The sequence below is a fragment of the Aphelocoma coerulescens genome, chromosome 2, assembly GCF_041296385.1.
Source record: "Aphelocoma coerulescens isolate FSJ_1873_10779 chromosome 2, UR_Acoe_1.0, whole genome shotgun sequence".
Lineage (NCBI taxonomy): Eukaryota > Metazoa > Chordata > Aves > Passeriformes > Corvidae > Aphelocoma > Aphelocoma coerulescens.
The window spans coordinates 119,171,095-119,192,951 of record NC_091015.1 but is presented as its reverse complement, the minus strand read 5'-3'; the positions used below and the strand labels follow the sequence as shown (position 1 = coordinate 119,192,951).

Genomic DNA, 21,857 nt, shown 5'->3' with positions numbered 1-21,857 from the left:
GCAGCAGTGCCTTCAGTTTTTGCTGCCCTTCACCTTTGGCCACAGGAGGATGCCAGCTGGCACTCAAAGGCTCTGCCACCCAGCAGTTATGTCTGGAGTGGGTGACATTCTGATATTTGCCCACTCAGGGAACCTAGGTGACACCCTTTAGCTATGGTGTGAAGGGCAAGCAAAACAATGATAGTCCTCACAGGCCATGGGCTCAGTTCCCCAGACCTTCATCACAAAAACCACATGTGTGCCCACAAGGAGCCTCTGTTGGTAGGTGGAAGCCCTAGTTTTACGTATCATCAGAAGGTGTAGTGAAGGGAGCTGCAGAAAAACCACACAATGCAGACTTAGGCAGGCAGAGCAGGCACTTCAGCTGGAGACCTTCCTTGCAGCCATCAGACATGCCACCTGTACCAGGTACATTTCCATACCTTTTAATGTAGCTTAACAATTGTGTTGGAGACAAAGGAAAAGGCACACTGTACAGAAAAAAAAATCCCAAAATGATACCCTTTTATTTGTAAAGCTCTGATGAAACAACTTTCCAAATGACATCCCACTTAAAAACCAATGGAAACCAACCTAACTATGCATCAGTCACACTATACAGATTGCATCCTACATTTTCAAGATGCCTAGATATCTTCTGCAGTATTTACATATGTATCAGTTAGGTAGTAAAGTTTCATTGCAGTTTGTTTCTTTCCACCACACACTTATTCAATGGCAAAAAACCCCTTGGGGATGCATTTGCATTTTGTACAACACTTCGGAGCAAATGGCTAGGGCAATTTTCCTGAGAGAAGGCTTGTTCTTTGAAACTCTTGCTTTAACAACTGGAAATACAGAAAGTGGATGCATTTTTGTTGCGCTAAAAAGCCTAAGGATGCCTAGTTAAGTTTTTCTTTTAAATTATTTACGTACCATTAAGTTAAAATGTTTACATTCATTCATTCGTATAAAAACCGTTGTTAAATCTTATGCAAATGATTTAACACTGATTGCTGCAACGCAAATTGCACTTCTTTAAAAAAATTATTGTATATATGGAAGAAAAATATCTGATTGCTACCCTGTTTACAAATTTCGACTGACTCTATACAGTTCAGCCAGGAAACATGGACTTTCATAAATCTCAGTCACAGTGTACTTTAAAAGTTATATCGCAGTCTTGAAAAGTGAGTAAATATTTAAAACCAAAAAAAAACAATCCCAAAATCTCCTTAACCAGCTGGACCTTGTGGGACTTGTACCAAATGTTGTGATTTCTTCCAGGGACTTAGCTGGGCTCTGAAGAGCAGAGCAAGGCACACTGAAGATGGAGGCCACAGGAGAGGTCTGACAGGGCGAAGACATCAAATGTTCGGTGTGAGAAGTCTGTGTCAACTCAAGCTGTAAGCACTTCTGACACTCATTAAGAAGTATCTCACTATCTCTGGTATTAAAGTCTTTGCTACTCCCTCCCCAACACTGACAACGTCCACCAAATTCTTAGGGGAAAAGGCGATGAGAGAGTGAAAACAACTATACAGTCAGAAAGGCAGCACTGCTGGGTAAGTCAAGAATGTATTTCTGGATTTCTGGAATCTGTCAATAGGTGTGGGTTTATCGCTCCTTTTTTTTTTTTTTTTTTCTCTTTTCCTTTTTTTTTGTTTTTGTTTTTGAATGCATTATTTGAGAGTGTAAGGCTTCATTAGTTATCCCCGGTGGTCATTTGCTTTCCCTACATTTTTCTTGCATAGATGAGGAACTGGATGCTTCGGCAAAGCCTCTTTCGGAAGGAGAAAACCACCTCTGCCACCAAGGCTCAAAAACTGTTTCAGGGGAATGGTCTTTGCCAGCACTCTCGCTGCCGCTGCAACCGCTCCACAGAGGAAACTGTGCGCAGACGTCTGGGGGCTGCCAGGATCCAGCTTCCCTCACACCAGGTCATGCCAGAGCCAGGGCACACCAGGGATCCTGTCTCACAGATGCTGTCACTTCAGCCGTGGAGGTCAGGCTGACTCCTGTGTACAGCCCGTCTTGACCTGAATACTTAAGGTTGCTGCTTTCGGGACTGGTGCTCTCTCCTGGGCCAGACATCACTGACGAGCTCGCCTGGAGGGAGGGGGAGAGCAAAGAGAGATTCATTGAGGTGAGCTTTGCACACACTGGGGAGTGAGTGAGAGCACAGCGGGCCTGAAGAACAGCCATCATCCCAGGATTTCTGTTCAAAAACAGGGTTTGCCCTCTGCTTGCCTCTGTGCCTTGAAATCCTGAAACAAAAAAATGTCTCAGCATGAGCCCAGTCGCCCAGCCCTGCTGATGGGAGTAATATCTGTGTTTGGAGAGCTGGAAAAGAAACCATGTGATGTGCAGCAAGACTTGGAAATCAGATCATGATGAAGAACGAAATGTGCATGTGTCCCACTGCCCCCTACTGAAGGGACACCAGTGCCAACACGAAAAATGTGATCTGGGAGTGGTGGCAGGTCTAGTTTTTCTTCCCCATGGGAGAAGCCCAACACATTCCAATTCTCCAGGAGCAGATACAGAGCATCTTTTGGAAAGCAGCTTTCTTTGGGCTCTTCAGCCCTTGAAATGCTTAAAATCATTCCCGACTCTTCAAAATGCCAGCCACAACCAGTTTATCCCTGTAAAACTGGCCACTAAAGGAGATGTGCTTTTAATATCCAGTGGAGAAACACTATGCCTTTGAAGCAGGAGCGTTTTTGTTCTGCCGCCTGCAGAAGACAACATGCAGGGGAGCTCTGGTAGGCACAAAGATGAACCTCTGAACCGCACTGGAACCAGTCCATTTGTTTTACCAGAGAAATGGAGAGTTACAAAGACAAAGGAACAATCATTTTTTCCATGAGGCTGAGCAGATCTGCTAAAGAGGAAAAATTTGCAGTGCCAGACAGAGAAGGGGCAACATTTTCACCTGATAAAGGAAATGTTTAAGAGCTGACTTCATGCAAAATTAACTCTTGGATACGTCAACTTTAAAACCTTAATTTACTTGTTAATGGATAGTCTTTGGATGAAATTCCTTAAAGAAAAAAAAAAAAAAAAAAAAAAAAGAGAGAGAAAAAGGCTATCCTAAACTGTGAGTGCAGAAGCTTCCTGCCTGCTGTTTAAGTACAAAGTATACATATTTAATCATTTTACAAGAGTAGTGCTCTTGGCTCTCCTGGAGCTGTGCCAGGCTAGCAGTCCTGACATCGGAAAAGCAAGGCTTCATTTATTCAAAGGTAATTTCCAAATGGTGTGGTGCAGGGCTCTTGTTGCTGTGCTTAACCCAGGGAAAACCTCACCTTCTGAAAGAGACACTCACTGCTAGCAGTCATTTATGTCTGAAATAACCTGGGCTCCAATATTTTCTTAACCTTTTATTAAAACGGTTGACCACCGCTATTCTTCCACCCAGTCATCAGCCCTGATCCCACCCCATTAGTCACTACCCAGAAATGCAGAGAAGGAAGGAAAAAACCTATCTGTCCCCCAAAACCAGCTGAAACTGCTCTAATCCTAAGAAATAAGTTTTATCACTCCCTTGAACATACAGTTGCCAATCAGTAACCACGAATCTCTGTATCCTCTTTCCCTGTGACTGTGCATGGAGAATTCAGTGAGACAGGTTCCATGCTAAGCTTTGTGTACAGTTTTGCTCTTGCATCAGCCTAGCTTTTCAAAGCCTTCTTTTAATTTCTGATACCTCAAACAGATTCTGTTAGCACAAAAGACATAGTTTTTAACAGCTTCAGCCTCCCCACAGTGGAAGAAGGGTTTAAATTAGTGTGGAGCAGTGTTTGCTCAACCTGAGCTAAAAATACCAGGAGCTGCTTTCAAAGGTTCCCATTTACCCATATTTGCCACTGCTGCTCTGGTAGGCAAATATCTTATCACTGCCTGTTTTTTCCAGGCTTGGAAAGTGTAATTCACGTTTTCCTGATTCAGCCCTACACAGAGGTGGGGTGCAAGGACCCACAGTTTCCACATGGGTTTATCAGGTACCCCTCCCTTGGGCACCCCAGAAGGGAGGACAGGGAGGCATGTCCTGTTTGAAGACTGCCCATCCCTGCCTGTCCAAGGCCGGATTCTGGCTCTGTTGAGCCAGGACGGGCAGGACCTGGGCAGGACTGCCGGGCCTGGAAACCCCACCCCGGTAATGTCATGACAAATCCAGGCAGCTTGGGCAGCTCCCAGAGTGAGACATGGAAAACAAACTTTAGCTCATGAAAAGGACGTGACGGAATCACAGTTCTGTTCCTGAGCCTCCCTACCTTTGCACTTACTTTTCCAGCTTTAAGGGATGAAAGATGACAGAAGTCGCACTTAGTTATTAGAGGACTGTTTTCAGCTGAAATAAATAAGCTGAACAATGCTGATTAAGTCAATGAGGTCTAATTCACAACTACTGGCTTTATCAATAAAAAGGTAATGCCTTTATTTTTATTGGTGACATCTGATAATAGCATAGATAATCAGCTGAAGGTCAGCTTGCAGAGGAAAAAATGAATGAAGCCCACTGGGAAGAGCCTGCCTCCCAAACAAACAGGGAGGTTGTGTTTGTATCTGCAAAGGTTCTTCTTTTTACCCAAACCAGGAGGAGCTGGTCATGAGTCAGCCCCCAGGCAGGTTGTATGTATAGAGGTGGCCTTTCTGTAGAGGACCGACCCACCATCCATAGACGAGGATCTCTGCCAGAGCCACAGAGACAACTAGCTCGTACCCAAACCTGCTGTCAGCACCTTAGAGGTGATTTTACCCCCACTAAAGCTTGCTCCAGATCAAAACCAGGCTGCTCAGGCTGTGCTGGCCAGTACTCAGGGAACAGCAGCAGCAGCTCTGGCTGAAAGACGCCTGCTTTCTTCCACCCACTCTTTCCTGCACCGTCTGCCCACCACAGAGAGCAGGGACAGGGGATGGACACTTTCCCCTCTGGCCTTCCCCCACATCTCCACAGCCAAGAGGGAAATGTTCTGGGCAAGGACAGCTGGAAGGGCCTTGATCTAGACCTTTGGTCTATCAGATAGACCTTTGCTCTATCCACTTAACACGTTTAAACTGCTCCATGAATTTTGGACATTACACTGAAGTCTGCAATAATCTGAGTCTCAGCTGAGACTCTCTTCCTCCTCAGTTAGCCTAGTTTACTTTCGCAACACTTAAATGATACCCACAGTCAGTTAAAATACACTTGCAAACACTTCTTTCACATATGGAGTGTTGTGGCAAACTGGTGCAGTCCTTAATTTTTCCAGCCTCAGCCTCCCTGCAATAACTCCCATGTCCACAAAGAGCACGTTTTCCCAATACTGTCACTCCCTGGAATCCGAAGAGCAAGTCTTGGCACTACAAAATGACAGCTTTTTTTACTGATGTAACGACCCTCTTAGTACACAAAGTTGTCATTTCTTGCTAGTCCAATTGATCCCTTTGTTTATACTGCAGACGTGTAAGTTTACATATCTTCTAATCTCTCCTTTGTATTATAGCAACATAAATCTGTGGTTAATACTTCATTAATTTCCTAAGGGAGGCAACTTCCAGCATGGCTTGGAAAACTGATGACCCACTGCTGTCAAGGGCTGTATGAATAACTGGCTTTATTTCTTTGGCAGTGAAACAAAACCAAGCAAAAGGTATGTGTCCATATGCATATAGAATTTTGGGATAGAAGCAAAAATACTTTTTCCTTGCTTTTCCCCAGTGAAACAAAAAAGCTGGATTGCTTCCTTCTGTTTAATATAAAAATGAAAAGCTCACTTAATGGATACATGTACACAGAGCAAAGAAAATGACTCAAAGAAAAAAACACAGTATATGAAACTGAGCAGGGAGAAGGAAGTAGCGTCCCATTTTGTCCAGGAGTGAGGACTGACACAGAAGAGGTAGGAGGCCAAGAAAGATTTAAACTAGAGTCTAGAGTATCAGATCTCTCAGCATACTGCCCTGTCTGCCACGCTATTTGGTATTTTAGGTTGCCACGTTCCTCATGCCTCCTGTTGATCTTATTCCACCTGGTTTAGATAAATATTTACTCATACCAGGAGTGAGGCACCGTGTTCCCGTTTTCCAGGTGAAAGTCCTACCAACCATGCTGGTGAGCTTTTCTCATGGAAACTCTGTCCCAACACCTACAAAATTATTCCATACCAGCTGGAATCTTATGATCAGATAATATGAAAGACCCCTGGACATTTAACTTCTCAATATCCAGGAGATCAGGATATTGTTTTAAGAGATCAAATCTCCGGTTTGTCCAGACTCTGGGACATACTCTATGGAGGCTGATTTCCTGGTAGCCAGCATGAATATCCTACCAATTTACTGCCTAAACAGGAGCAAACAACACCACCTCTAACCAGCTCACAAATCTTCTTCTGACAGAAAAAAAACCATGAAAGCAAATGCAGGAGAAGCCATTCAGCTAATCCAGCCCCATCTGTCCAGCGTTTTGGAGACAGCTAAAACTGCATTTTCCTGTGAGCTCACCACATGCCAAGGCCACCTCAGTCAGCTCTCTCATTTCCCACCCTACAAAACTGAAGAGCCAGTCCTGAACCACTTCTCAAGGTAAAACTCCAAGGGAAGTAAGCGCTAGTTTTACCTCCTAAGTTTTTCTGTGGTGTGTAATTATGGTCCTTCTGAGAAAGTTCCAAACTGAAGGCAAAGGAGATTGGAGAGTCTCCTGAAAGAAGAGTTCCCCTAGTGCTGCTGAGCCTTTCCTGACATCAGCTGTGGCTCAAGGAGCCTTCATGTCCTGCCATAAAAAGCAGATTTTACAGCAGGTTTCATACTGCCTTTTATCCTAATAAGGGAATAAAGTCCTTCTGGTTATCACATTTGTTGGAGCCCCTGCATGAAAACGGATGGGTTTGCACTGCAGACCGTGCCCTTCATTTAGCAATTTATTTGGTGGAGCTTTTCCCTGTACAGTTTCAGCAGCATCAAAGGGAGAGCAGGTATAGATGCAGATGCAGGCTGTCTGAAACCTTCAAATCTTCTTTTTATGGGGACGTAAGGCAACTTCATATATCATGCAGCTGGACCGTTTCCATATTAGTAAGACAGGACACCCAGTACTTATACTGCTTAGGAAAACAGAAATAGGCCTGAATCCTAGATCCAGATGTGAATTTGGCAAATAGCCCCTTTACAATGGGACAACGAAATATCTCCGATCCGAACACTTCTACATTTTGGGATGTTTGAAATCAACTTTGCCCCCACAGCAATTCATTAATCGTCTCTCTTAAATGTTTAAACTTCAGCTAGAACATAAAATCAACATTTAAGGTTCTTGCTAATTTGTCTCAGAATTGGCATCATATAAGGTTCCCTTCATGAAATGGATAGTCTCAAAGACATTGCCAAGAGTAATAGCCGCCCTCCTCTTTTTCTGCCCTTCCTTCTTTATTTTACATTAAAAGAGATAAAGAAAGGTAGGGCAAAAAGTGAATGTTACTGACACAAATGAATTCTGCTGAATTTCATTTCCATTAGATTTCTACATAACTGTAAACTTTTTTGGCAGCCTCCCACAAAAGGCATAATAAATTGCTTTTGTACCAGTAGAGGAATTCATTTTCTCTGTTTCATTTAGCAACAACATTGCTGTGAATTTCACACAACAGTTTCTAAAACGTCATCAGATTTCTCTGCCTAGTGTCAATTTGGCATTTTCCCCCTCTTCACAGAATAAAGGCTAAAGAAGCAAAAACAGAGCAAAACAAAAACAAGTTGCCGTGCCCGTTGTGCAACACATGGCGAACAAGCCAAGTTCACTTCTCAAGCAGGTGCCTGTGTTTTGGCAACATCACCAGCACCACTGTCAGGAATCAACACCAGTCTTTTTAAGTGACCAAAGATTACAGAGCCAGGATTCATCCACCTGAGGGTTTGGTTTTTTAACTCCTGACATGAGCTGGAGAAGTTTATTCTCCTTGCGCAAAGCCATTGACTATTTTAGAAATAATTACAAACCTTTGATCTATCAATGGATCAACTCAAAAGGAAAAAGAAATAAAAATCAAGGAAAACAGAAGTCTAGTAGAGTATCTTTGCTTCAGCATGTGATCAGGTTACAGGCTGTCTTGCTCTGAAATGCTGACATCCCTTCACTCACCACAACCTAAATGGGCTTTATGAGTGCTCAATCCCTTCTACAGGATTTAGACCCTTTAGAAATTATTTTGCATCCTTTGCTGCTAGTGATCATGTTCCCAAATGATGTCTGGGACAAGGGGAGCCAGTCTTAAGAACCACCACTTTCTACTTTAAACCTGCAGTCTCTCGAGTCCCCATGCCTTTGAATTACAGATGCTTGGGCAAAGACAGGAGCCTGAGTGAAGGATGAGACCATGCCCATGGCATGTCCTGACAACTGCTCCCCTGCAAATCCTCTTTTCATTTACATGCATCTAGGACTGGGCCACGGGGATGGGAGATCAGTAAGCCCTTCACATAATTTGGGATGGAGTCAAAGGGATGCCCACATGTCTGGTTGCTGCTGCAACTTCCTCTCTTCAGCGCATGTCACAGCCTCTCTCCATCACTTCCCTTTCATTGAAATTTTTCACAAGGGGGTATTTGCAAGTGCTTTGCATATGCGAGGCACATCTGATCAAATCATGGAAAAGGCTGTGCAGATGTTACCATGCTGCCTGCTTGATATAAGGGGACAGATTTTCTCAGCTGTTGTGCAGGTGCCCTCTCCCAGTCTGATCTACTATGGAAAAATCAGGGAGAACTGAAGTCCTGGCACTGGAGATGCCATCATGTAACTAAGAGCAGCCTCAGGGTCCCTCCTGGGAGTTGCTCTTACTTGCTAACAGCTCTCAAGGAGTCTTTTACCCCACAATCCATGCCCCTACACCACTCTCCTCTGGTACGCACACAACTCCATCTGGCAAAATCATATTAAAAATGGTACTACTAAAATTATAATATAAAGATTATTAATAACATGTTTGATGTGCCCTTCTAGGGAGAAATACTACAGAAAGGAAGTCAGGTTTTAGCCATCCAAGAAGGCAGCAGCATAGTGGAAATGAGATCTCATCTATATGGCCTCTTCTTCCCCAAGCAGCACACGGCTGTGCAGCCTCAGTCTCAGCTGGGATTGTGCTTCCGTTTCTATCCATTGCATATAGCTCACCACACTGCTCAGGATCACTAGTACTGCTTCAGGTAAGGCAAGGAAAATGTAAGGAAAAGCTGGCTATGTTTTTTCTGTTGCAAATATTAAGGGAGAGCCTAAAACAGTGCATAGCAGTTCACTGGGGGAGTCTGAAACCCAATTCTGTAACTGCAAGAGTTCACTTTTCAGTTAGGGTTTCTCTTTCTTTTGATGTGATCTGTTTATTTTACTGGATTGACAGGGTTTTGTCATGTCAAAGACAAGCCTTTTTACTAATATCTTAGTCTCACAGGACCCAAACCCAAAACCCCATGCCTCTGAAATTGGGTGGCCCTGTCAGTCCACAAACAATCACATTTGCTAAAAAATGGGTTTTTCCTCCCCTTGTACAATGAAACTTTGTACATCAGAAATTAAACTACTGAAAGGAATTTGGATGCTGGGAATACCAAGACATACTGAAAAATAGCTATTATAAACAATGTCTTCTTTTCATTAATAAAGGACTAAAGAAAGCCACATTAGGAAATCTTCTCAAAGAAATTATGTGGCAGATTAAGGGATACAGAAGGCTGAGAAGTGAGTGTGGATATGGATAGGTACAGCCAAGGCATTAGAAATTAATCTACATTAAGCTTCGCAACTTTAGCAATAGTATTTATCACACATGCTAACTGAGTGAAGAAAGGAAGTTTGAGATGGTTGGAGTACATGATGTAAAATAAGGATCAAAACTAAAGCAGGGGATGAACAGCACTCCTCGGGTGCTCCTCTGGAGCTTGGTGCTGCCAGATGCTGAGCATCTGGCCCCTGAAGAACCTTCTGCGAGCAAGGGCTGAACCCTCTGTACACTGCGATCAGCAGGATGCTCCAGCCTGGTTTCAGTTGGGTTTGGATCAGGGTTTAATTGCACATTTTAGTTTAAAACAAAAGCCTTTATGATTTACTTCGTACAGTAGGATAACATTTTGCTGGGTTTTACCAGTTGCACAAAAATGTATATAGATATATATATATACATATATACACACATATAAACCAGCAGTGCCTTGAATTATAAATCTTATCAGATCATTTACCAAAAAAAAAGAGGTACATGCACAACTGTTTCTTGAAAGGATCAGTTGGGCATGTTTTATTGTCCTCTGTCCAAAAGAAAACCTTTGAAATGAAAGAACCTGAATATTCAAAAACAAAACATCTGGGGTTAAGATATGGGTAACAATCATAAAAATTATATAGATCTTAATCAAGAAGGTTTGCAAAGTACTTCAGCTTGTCGTTCTGTTTATAGCCAAATGTAATATCTTCCGAAAATCTTGTTCTAGTATCAGCTAACAAAACTGAAAGTTTGTTTAGATTATTGTTCTGCTAGATAAGATAAAAGCTGTGATAACATTGCCCAGTGATCAGCCTGCTTGCAGATACGGACACTTACCCCAGAGGCTGCAGTCTGTGCACTGGGAGAAGCAGTTTTGCTACAGTCATCTGAGTTAGTAGAAGATGTGGATGTCGGAGTCATGGGAACTGCAGTAGTACTGTTACCTGAAAAATTGGGAACTGGCATTAAAAAGAAATATTTTCCAGTCAGAGAAGAAGGAAAAAACAAAAAAAGAACAGCAACAACAAAAAAACAAAACAACTACAAACTATTGAAGCTACACTTTCTTGTATTTTATATTTACCAGAGCATGCCTTTGATTTATTTATATTCTTAGGTTTTCGCTTCCTCGTCTGAATTCCTTCTTTTTTCATAGCAAGAGGCCGAGGAACCTGAAAAAATTAAATTTCCACACCAATCACAGAGTTGCATATGTACTCTAATACCAAAAATCAAAATACACTACAAGATCAGATGTGATGTTAAAGATGTCTGTATAGCAAGTCAATTTTTTCTGTGTCACAGTACTAATTCTAAAAATGTTTACATTTTATTTGGGCAAAACAGTAGCTTGATTGAAGGGGAGTTTTAGCTGAATTATGAAATTAGGAAAATTTCTTTTTCTTGATGAAAACTTGACAGTTTTTTCAAGCCCTCTGTCAATCCACAGGAAAACAGCATAGAATTACGGAAAACCAGCATCATTTGGCAATAAGTCATAAGAAATTAAATTGGATGGGGTATATCTGCTCCTTGATTCCTTATTCCAGTCAGTTAGGAATTATCTCCAGTGCCTGATTCTGGAAAGAGAGAATGTATATGAGAAAATAAAATCCTATTCATCCTGCGGACCAGCTATGCAAACCAGATCATCATGAGTAAGTGTCTTAGGACAGAAGCTTTAGAATAGAAGAATTGACTTAGTATTTGTTCCTATAAGCAGTTCTGCCCATAATACAGCTTTATGGTATCTAAATTTATATTTATAAGAATAAAATTATATTTAAATGTGCTCAAAAATCATCTTTGTGTTCATCACAATGAAAATCACTACACAAAAACATTGGCTTAAAATATATTTTAACTTCATGATAACACCAGTTTGGGGAAAGACAATTCATGTGTTTTCTAGCATTATAATATTTAAACCTGTGACATAATTTACATTTTATTGAAGCCTAGACCACTTCCCAATCGTTCCTAATGCCCTTGCTCTTCAAACACTTATGCTTGACTGTAACGCAGTCCACAAGGGTCTCACCCAAAACATGTTCAATCACATTCAGGACAGAGTTTTTTTCTTACTCTATTACTGCCTGACAAAGGCTGAAATAGCATTTAAAGTTTTGCTGGCACAGCTATGGCTTGAATTACACTTGAAGTTTTGCTGGCATAGCCATGTCTGTCCATGAAAAACTATCTCATTAAAGGTCTAGGGATTTTTTTCCCCCACTGAAGAGCTGGTTTAAATCCCAGTGGCAAAACTACCTCTGCTGCTCATCCAGAAGTGGTTTCTTTATACAAATCTGTTGAGAGAGTGACCATGGCAAACACATAACCTGTCAAAAGCATAAGCTAAAATGGTACAGCCATTTTCTAACATCACACATTTTTCTGTTGTTTTATGCATTTCATTCGTCTTTTTTTTGAGGACCACCCCTTCCCAAAAGCAGCATCAGAGCTGGCAGGGGATGTCCCTTGGCAAAGCAGCCACTTACCCCATGGAGCTTCATGTAGAGGCCACAGGCATTGCAGACGGGCTCCCCCTCGGCGTTCCTGCGCCACAGGGTGGTGGTCGTAGTGTGGCAGTTGGCACAGGACAAGCCCATCCGCCGCGATGAGGGCTGGAGGCAGGCACAGGCAAACACAGGCATAAACAGGTGGGCAGGAGCAAATGATTTATGTCTTTATGGTTCATAAAAAGTCCTTTAACACATGGCGGGGATGGTAGGAGATTTTTGTTATAGTATCTGCCAGCAACGCCCCAGAATTAAAACAGAATTATCCTCATACCAGAGAGTGGAAAGATGGTGTGAAGAGGTACTGAGAGTCTTGCAACCCTGGGCTGTTGCAGCAGAGGCAAAATTCCCATTTGGGAGCTGCTGACCCAGAGAAGTCTGTTCAGACCACCAGGTACTGCTTCTTTTCCTGGCAGGTCAGCTAGGAAATGTCTCCACTACAGCTCCATTGAGCTGAAGAGAAGGAACATCACTCCTGTGCCACCTCTCCAGCCAGTTCAATGCCCTCTCTCCTGGATGGTGGGTGAAGAGACAGCTCTGATCCTGCCATCGATACTCCTGACTCGTTGGAAAAATCAGCCACTTTAATCACCTGCCCTCGGTGGCACCACATCTGGGGAAAACTTTGCTGGGCATCCCAGGAGTAACACATACAAGAGCATTACTTTCATAAAAAGACTTTTTTATCATCACCCATTAATATCCTCATACAAAAAACAACATGAGGGACCGTGTTTTACAGAGCAGAGCCTCTCTTCAGCCAGCAGAAAAGCTGGTGGGTGACAACAAGGTTCCCACTGCAAACAAGCCATTTATGACACTCTTCCGTGGAGTTTGGAGCCAAGATGAAGCAACTCTGTATCAGAAATAACCGTACAACCCAGAGCTTTATGGCTGCGGGCTGTATATCATAAGTGAAGGCAGTCCTCATAAACATGTGAAATGAAGGTGAATGGGTTATAAAAGTCCCTGTAACAAGTGATCTCTTTTACGTTCATCACAAGCAAAGAATTCCAGCTACATCATAAATCTAGTCTTTTTCAAAGTATCGCATTGTCAAAAAAATATAAAAAAATATGTGCCTAGCTCTGTGTCTGGCAGCTGAACAAGTTTACACGGGGAAGGCAGTTTTAGAGGATTGCATTAATCTTATTCTGACTATAAAGTGCCCATAACTGAAATTACTAACTTAAGGGTACAATGCCCTTCCTCTTGAATCATTTACTGCTGGGCTGTTAGACGTAACTGGGTCACCTTTGATACCACAGGGCTGCCTGCCACTGGGGAAACCAATAAAAAAGTTTTGAGAATGAAGAATTTTCCAGAGTAATAACTGAGTTTCTTAAATATTATGTTTGAGTGTCTTTAGCAGTAAGCTGTCATTTTACACCACAGCTCAGAAAGGGCTCCAGATTAAATACAAATTTTGTAATCTTGAATCAGTAATCTATTATTAACTGCGCAGGAAAAAAAAAAGCAAATCACCCAGCCAAGTGTAATATAGGTTGAAGCACACAGATACAGTTTTTAATCTTAAAAATCCAAGTCTCATAAAAACAGAATTTCTGGCCTAGTTATTAAATACGTACGCACACAGCATTCAAATTGTGCCCTCGACTCAATAGATGTTTTACATGATCACACTGACTAAAAGAAAGCTGGTCGTAACACATATGCTTCATTTTCTTTCTCTACAAGTGAAATGCTGTCAGCTGTTTCACTCCGTTAAATCTTTTCTCTTTCCTATGCAGACTGGTCTAAACCTTCATACATTTTATTTCAATAGCTTTTGCTCATTCCTGTATCTAAACAGACATGGAGTTTTGGCATGTTTTGAAGCTAAAATGACTTTTCTGATGCAGGAATTTTATCAGAAACTTTGGGGCAATCTAAACATGTTTAGCGTTTTCAAAACATTTTCCCTTCTCACCTACATATTTCCAACTGTATGAACACACAGTCATGGTTGATTTATAGTTATGGCCAGGGTAGTCGGTAGGGATTGTTACACAGAACTATTTCAGAGCTATTTCGCTGAAGTTTCAGACTGAAATCGGGCTGTAGTTTGACTCTGCTTTAGTCTTCTCACCCCCACCCCTCCCTCAAAAAAAAAAAAAAAAAAAAAAAAAAAAAAAAAAAAAAAAAAAAAAAAAAGAAAAAAAGAAGAAGAAGAAAAAGGACACCAAAATGCTAGAACTGGGTGTCAGCTACTTGAAATCTGCCTCGGGCCAGGGCGCCGCAGCCAGTCGGGCTCTGACGCTTGAGACAATCGGCAGATCTGGCCCCTCCGCTGCTGCGTCTGTCCCCGCTAATGAGATTAACACCTTGTGTCATGAAACTTACTGGATGACCAGCTAGAAAAAACAGGCACCTAGCAGTAATAAACCTCTGTCTTAGAGTTAAATGAACTCTTTGGCTTAAAGAAAGGTCTTTAAGCAGAGGTGGGTTGGTTCCCAAGCGCTTACTGTCTGTTCTGATCATCGCGCGTTTGGGTCTTGCTTCCCCTCCCTCCTGCAAGGGCACTAAACTCAAACGGTTGTGAAATAAAGAACAGTAGGTGTTTTAAGCCCAGGAAAACAGGCATGGAGCGAAGCAGCTGGCATGACTGAAAGGGGCTTGAAAGGCTGATGGGTTTGATACACTGTCTCCATACACAAGGGTCCAAACATCAGCTTGGATTATACTGGTGTGATTTATTATGGCGCGCTTGGTAACAGCCATTACGGAAGAGCGTATTCTTTCTGTCTGCTAACCTCCACCCAGATTTGCAGTTCCCGCTTGTTAAGTTTTCTCCTTGCCTATTCAGTGCCTGCCTGAGTTATAAACAGGGGTTCTGGTTTGTGCTATTTATTTCCCCCCCTAGTTTTAGGAGTATATTTTTAGAAAAATTGCTGTTCATTTCTTAGGAGTAAAACAAAACAAAGGCTATTATCATTGTTTAAACAATTGGTTTTCTTTGAATTATATACACAACTTGCTTACATTCCCAAGGATCGAGCTCTCAGCAAACAAAGCAGGTCTGGAGAAATTCCTAGCCCTCTGAACAAACATTTTCCAACCTTGATTTCTTTTTCTTTTTTTTTTTTCCTGTTGGAAATGTCGAACATCACCAGTACAAATTTCTTCCAAGCCACCGAATCCCCTTCACAGATGGGGTTCGTAGCTCAAAAAGCCAGGCTGGCCCATGCCTGGTGTGCAGCTCATGAGTGGGCAGAGGGAGATTTTGCCAGCTCAGGGCCTGAAAGTGGGTCTCTAGCAGTTCCCAGAGGGCTGCCAGCCCTGTCGTCCCTCATTGTGCCCAGCTGGGCCTGAAAACCTGGTTAGGAGCCCCACTTCGGTTTTGCAGCCAAGAGGATCACCAGGCTAATACACTGATTGCTCTTCCCCATCCTTGCCCCCAGTTTCTCCTCGGCTAGCGCTGACTGGGGTTCCTTGGGGCGCAGCTCCTCTCGCCCGCCTCCTCCCCTCCCTCCCGACTCACCACTCTCTTTTGGGGCTTGATGAGGGGCCGGCTGAGGCCGTTCATTTTGGTGTAGAGCCCGCAGGCGTTGCACAGGTAGTTGCCGGTGCCGTCCCTCCTCCACAGCGGGGTCTGGATGGAGCCGCAGTTGACGCACTCCCGGCTCTCGGACAGGTCCTCCAGCAGCTCTGGGGGCAGGAGCAGAGGGGAGAGGCGGTGGGGCACGGCCGCAGGCGGCCGCAGAGCCCGGTGTAGCCCCGCGCAGCGCGGCCCCGGCCCCGCCGCGCCGAAACCCGGGTCCCGGGCGAGCGAGCACCCGGCCCTCGGAAAAGCAAATTCCCCAGCAGTGACGGCGGCCATGCCGTGATTTTTTACAAAATCCCGGGATTCTTCTTTTTCTTTTTTTTCCCTATTTATTTAAATGTGCCAGACCCGCGGTTGCTCTCCGAGCCGGAGCAGAGCCGGTGCGTCCCGGACACTGGCCCGCCGGAGGGCTCACCCCCGGCCCGCCGTACACTCCCGTCGGGATTTGACCCTCGGGAAATTCGGCTGGGATCCGCTCGAGGGGTGAAACCCCCGCCTTGGTGCCCACAGGGCGGAAAGGGAGGTGCGCTTTCCTTTAGAGGGGAGCAGAGGGGGGAGTGAGGTGGCTGTCAGAATAGCCACTTCCAGAGCTATCCTGGGAGGTGGATATAAGGAGCTGTCGTTTTGCCCAATATTCCCCAGGGTCGAAGCTTGGCAAGAATTTTTCTACCCTAACTCTCATTTTAAATGCCTCGCAACTAGTAAAGCTTCAAGTTTAGAGGCAGCTCTCGGGGTTTTGGTGTGCCAAGGCAGCTACGGGCAGCAACAACTTCGCCTCGACTATTTGGTCAAATTAGAGCTGGTTCATAGGAAACAGAGGAAATGGGAAAATATGCGGTATTGTGCCTCCTGCTTTCATAGTTACTGAGCATTGAGGGGGAAAAAAAAGGTTTAAACGCACGGGGGGAAAAAAAAGGAAAAGAGAAAAAGAAAAAAGAGAGCCTACCTATAAAAGCTAATACTTTCACCCATGCGAATTCTTGTTCTGATTCACCTCTCCATATTTCGGGGAGGGAGGGGAATAAATACTTATTTTACATAGACTGTGCCACGTCGTGCAGAAATAATAAAAGGAGATGTTTGTATTTTTACAGTAGCTTTCGAGGCCAGCCTGGGAATGTATGTTTCAGACTCAGAGCTTCATCATTGGTTTTTTTTTTTTTCCTCCCTCTGCTACCTGCCTAAATTCATCATTGGGTTATTCTTCCACGTTTCACCGTACAGCGAATGAGAACTCATAAACGTCGAGCAGCTTTGGAGACTGGGCTGCGGCGTTGCGGTGACACTGCGGGCATTGAGCTGAGAAAGAAACGGCCTTTTGGCCCGCACCCACCCAAATACATTTCTCTCCTCCCTTCGTTTGCGAATTATTAGGCGCTAAAGAGGAACGGGCACACGGCAGAGTCCAGAGAGCACAGTTCAACTTACGTTGTCAGCTCCTAACTCTTAGCACATCGCTAAGATTTATTAATCTTTGCACTAAAAGCACCACTGAAGACTGTAACCAGAAAAATGCTTAGGACGTCAAGGACTCTGGAACTTAAACAGTTATTTGTCTCAGCTATTTATTTTATAGCATTGCCTTCGTGCCTGCAGAAAGAAATCCTGCCGTGACAATATTTCTCGGGCATTTTAAAATATTTTTTCCCCTTAGAGAGTAATACATTTATCTCCAAAGAAAACAAAATAAAGTTTTCATTTTAGATACTGTTTTAGTATCTCTACGAGTAGCGTTAAGAAAGCTTTATCCCAGTGTCTACTATTTAGCCGTAAAAAAATATATTTCGGCTACAATTTTCCTACAATTTTGAAACGGGACAACGCGTAGCTTCGGCTTTGCTGCCGCGTTTTGCCTCGCAGGAGCAGAAAACTCGCCTGGCCCAGGAGCTCCGGGCTGCTTCGCCCCGCGTTACACCACGATGCGGCTGCCCTGGCATCCGTCCTTTCCCTCATCGAAAGGTCAGTCCCTAACCCCTCCGGCCCCCAGCACTGGTGGGACAGAGGCACAAGGGCGGGAGAGACCCGCGGGAGCAGGGGAAGCTGCCATGCTCCTCCTCGGCTGCCTTGACACTCCTGCCCCAACCTCCTCCAGCGCTCGGCTGCTTCACTTCTCTGCTCCTTCTTACTCACCCCTCTCCTCTCCCTGCCGTGAGATTCTCCAACCTCACGTCTCTCCCGACCAAAAAAGAAAAAAAAAAAAGCAACAACGAAAAAACAAAACAGATTTTTTCCCCTCCATCTCCTAGATTCACACTGTAACTTCTGGAAGTTGAGTTTAAAACTCAGCTTTCGTGTTACCCTAAGATGCAGCGTCTCCTATCACCGCCACAACTGATTTTCTTCCCTCTGTCATGTTATCAAACACCAAGCTGGAGGCTTAAAATGCTTAAATCTACCTGCTGTCATAGAGGGACGGGAGGAGCATTGTGTGTATAGACCTACAGAAAGATGAAAATCCATGGGGTAATTTTCTGCAACATTGAACTGAAAGAGAAAATTACAGTGTCTATAAAATATATTCACCTGGTGGGTAGTTTATGTTTAAAGCAAATGATGATCAAATCTGTGTGCATACACATATATACATAAATATGTATATATACATAATATATATACTCATAATATATATATAAATATATATACATAGCCGCACACACCTCTCTATACACCTCTATTTATATATACATAGATTTATTCTAAAGCTGAAGAGATTGCAATAATCGTTAATCTTTCTATCTCTGACTAAAACATCGCAGCTCAAACTCCTCTTCGACAATTGACTTAATGACACCTAGCATTTTCTTAACTAAAACAAAAAGTAAGGACGGGACCCCTCGGAAATGAAAGCAAAACCCCATCAGGAGGTGCTGTATTTTAGCAGCAGTTTACAACTTAGGTTTCCTCATTCATATTTGAGGTTTTGCTTCGCTGCTCTTCTTTTTAAACGAAATGTTTTCTAGTTTAAATAATCCAAAATGGGTTAAGTGAACCCCTGCAATTTTCCTCTCCGATACAAGAAAGATTAATTTGCAGTGAATTTGTCACCGTTTCGCGTCTAGATCATAGCATTTAGGGAAAGCAGGAATGTACTGATTTGGAAAAATTAAAAATTAAGTTTACACCTGGCAATCCGTTTTGGGATCTTTGGGTTGGTAACCCCGATTGCCATACTCCAAACAACGCGGCTTTTTGGGGGTGTATTTCCCCCCTAACTCAACACAAACGACGGGAGTTACCTCCACTCCAGAACAGCCGTAGTCCCGGGACCGCCGTCCTGCCACCGACACCGGGGCCGCCCCACGCCAGCGAAACCCTCTCCGGGGGGCCCCTCCGCCACCCCCAGGCACCCCCGCCGCCCCTGCAGCGGGCAGCCCCCGCATGCGGCGACCCTCCCTGCCCTGTCCTGCCCTGCCCGCGGGTCCTACCTGCGCTGGGTGCCCGGACGGGGATGGGGGCGGCCCGGCCCTGGAGGCAGTGCAGCATGGAGTTCTCGAAGGGTGCCGTGGGCCAGGCAGGGGCGAGCTGCGGCCCCACGTAGGACGTGTAGGGCCCTGGGTAGGAGCCATTGAGTGGCCGGGCCAAGGGGCTGTACTGGTCCCTGGCGCCCAGGCTGTTGCTGTAGGCGCCGGGCTCCCGGGAGGCCCCGTTGGCCACCGGCGGGCTTGGGGAATAGGGGAAGCGGCCCGAGGGGTGCGAGCCGCCGCCGGTGCTGTACGAGGGGCTTTCCGCGGCAGGCTGGGACCAGACGGCGTGGCCACCGCCCGGGTGGCTGGGCTGGGCCGCCCCGCTGCCCTGCAGGTACGGCAGTGTGGGCAGCATGGAGCCCACGCGGGTCGTGGGCACGTAGACGGGCGAGCTGGGCGTGGAGTGCATGAAGCCGCCCGGAGATCCGTCGTAAGGCGTGGGACCCTGGGCAGCCGAGATGGCGAGGGTCTGGTACATCTCCTCGGGCTGCTCGGCGCCGAGGGCGCTCAGCTTGGGGCCGCGGCTGGACCAGATCAGCTTGTTGGTTTGGTCTAAGTCCGCGAAGAGCAGGATGTCCTCCCAGCTGGGACGGCCGGAGGAGTGCGGGGTCCCGAAGTGCACGTAGGGGGCGAGCAGCGACCTGCCCTCGGCGGCGGGGGGCGGCGGCGGGGCCGGCCGGTGGCTGTCGTCGGTCTCCGGCCGAGGAGTCTTGGAGGAGCCGCGTTCACCCTGAGAGCTGGCGGAGGAGGAGGGCGAAGGAGGAGACGGGCGCGGCTCCCTGGTCGCGAAGGGGCAAGAGGAATCGCCGGCGTCCGTAGCGCACCGCTTCACCGCGCACCAGCCGCCTTCAGCCACGGCCATCCAGGTCCCCTTCTAGCCGCTGGGTGTGGATGGGGAAGGGCGAGGAGGGGAGGAGGAGGAGGAGTGGAGGGGGGGATCCGCAGGGCAGGGCGGGGAAGGAGGACACAAAAGAGCAGGGAAGTGGGGGAGAGAGAAATAATAATAATAAAGTTTGCTAACAGGGCAGCCCGTCTCCCTCCCGTAATGAGATTCATCAGGGCTTATCTGGCCCCTCTGAGCGCTTAATCAGTCATGTCGCCTCGGCGCTGTTGTCCCTCGCCCCAGCGGAATAGGATCAGGCAGCCCAGGTCAAGACGGCCCAGGGAGACGCCAGTCCCGCGGGGCCAGGGCTGCGGCTCCGGCCCCGCTTTCCGCACCGTGGGAGGGCTGCTCCCCTCTCCCTTCGCATCCTGGGCTGCAGATTTGAACATGAAGCACGCCGGGACAAAGCTGGGCGTAAGGGTGTGGGGACAGAGGGGGCATTTTTCCCTGTCTCTGCCCTTCCTTGGCTGCTGTCGTTGTTATGATTATTTCAATGAATGAGTCATTTGACTCGGTTCCACTGAGAAAACAATTAGTAAGGCGATCCCTTTAAGGTTACTTCGCCGGAGAGCGATGTTAGCTCTTCCGCGCATCGCCTCGCTTGTTTGCCTGTTTCCAGCCCAAGGTCACGGAGGGAGGAGGAGGGAAAAGCCCCCGGGAGACGGGAGATGCGCACGGGCCGGGCCCGAAGTGCGCGCGGCGGTGGCGGGACACGGACCGAAGCCGGGCGGGGTGTGCCTGGCGTAGGGGCCGGATCCAGCGGACAGCCCTGGCTGGGCTCCTGCTCCGAGCCCCAGCACACCTTGCGGGGGTGACACCCGTCCCGAGCAGAGCGGTGTCAGTTCGGAGCTTGCCAGCATGAGAAAGGCCGGACAGACAGACACAGAGAACCCGGTGCTCAGCCCCTGGGAGAAGGGGCAGAAAGCGAAAGGGGACACAGAGAAGTGACAGCAAAAGGCGAGGCTCTCCGTTCTCAGCCCACCTCAGGGCTCTCCAGATAACCACCGGCATGAGAATACAGGACACACACACACACAAAGCCCCCTCGCAGATAGGCACCAAATACGTCTCTCCCTCCTGCAAGATAACTGGGAGATAAGGCTCCGGCAGATAAGAGCTCCAGGCACCGGCATCGGATGTTTGCCCACACAGTCTCCCTCGGGCTCCCCCAGCCAGGGGCGGCCGCCGCCGCGCCGCGCTCCCCTCGGAGCGCCCAAGGGCAGAGAGGCAGCAGCAGAAGACCGAGGAAGAACAAGCGAAATCGCGGCGAGGCAAGGAAAGAGAGGGCCCAAACCTGATGCCGGTGCCCCGCATGGGGCCGAGGCGCGGGGCCGCGGCGGGCGGTAAATCCAGTGCGGCGGGGGCGAGCGGCGGCAGCGAGTCCGGCGGCAGCGGCCGGCGGCTCATGTATAAAAAGGAGAGAGGAGGCGCCTCTCGCAGCCCTGCCGGAAAACTGCAGGCAGCCGGCCCTGATTGGGCTCGACCAACTCTAAACAAACACGGGGCTCCGCAGGAGTGCCAGTCCCGGGGCCAGCCGGCCCGCCGCGGGCGGGGGGGCACCTCGGGGCGCCCGCAGAGAAGGGGCGACAGACCTCTGCTCGAGAAGCGGGGAAGAGCAGTGAGGGTTCGCCCTGCCAGACACTCCAGCCTTTTTTCTTCCTTTTTTAAAATTTATTTTTCACCCAGAAACAATACACACACTCTTCCCTCCTTCCCAGTAATACTTTT

The 21,857-nt window shown here is 46.4% G+C and overlaps 1 protein-coding gene across 1 annotated transcript; it reads right to left on the bottom strand.

Moving 5' to 3' along the window:
* Positions 1–482: 482 nt before the first annotated feature.
* On the bottom strand, positions 483–21,854 carry GATA6 (GATA binding protein 6). The gene is made up of 7 exons (XM_069004602.1): positions 21,424–21,854; positions 19,208–20,127; positions 15,720–15,886; positions 12,218–12,343; positions 10,804–10,891; positions 10,557–10,663; positions 483–2,088 (listed from the first exon to the last, which is right to left on the bottom strand). Exons 2-7 carry the CDS (start codon positions 20,106–20,108, stop codon positions 1,921–1,923), a joined length of 1,557 nt encoding a protein of 518 aa, XP_068860703.1. The 5' UTR covers positions 20,109–20,127; positions 21,424–21,854; the 3' UTR covers positions 483–1,920.
* Positions 21,855–21,857: the final 3 nt, after the last annotated feature.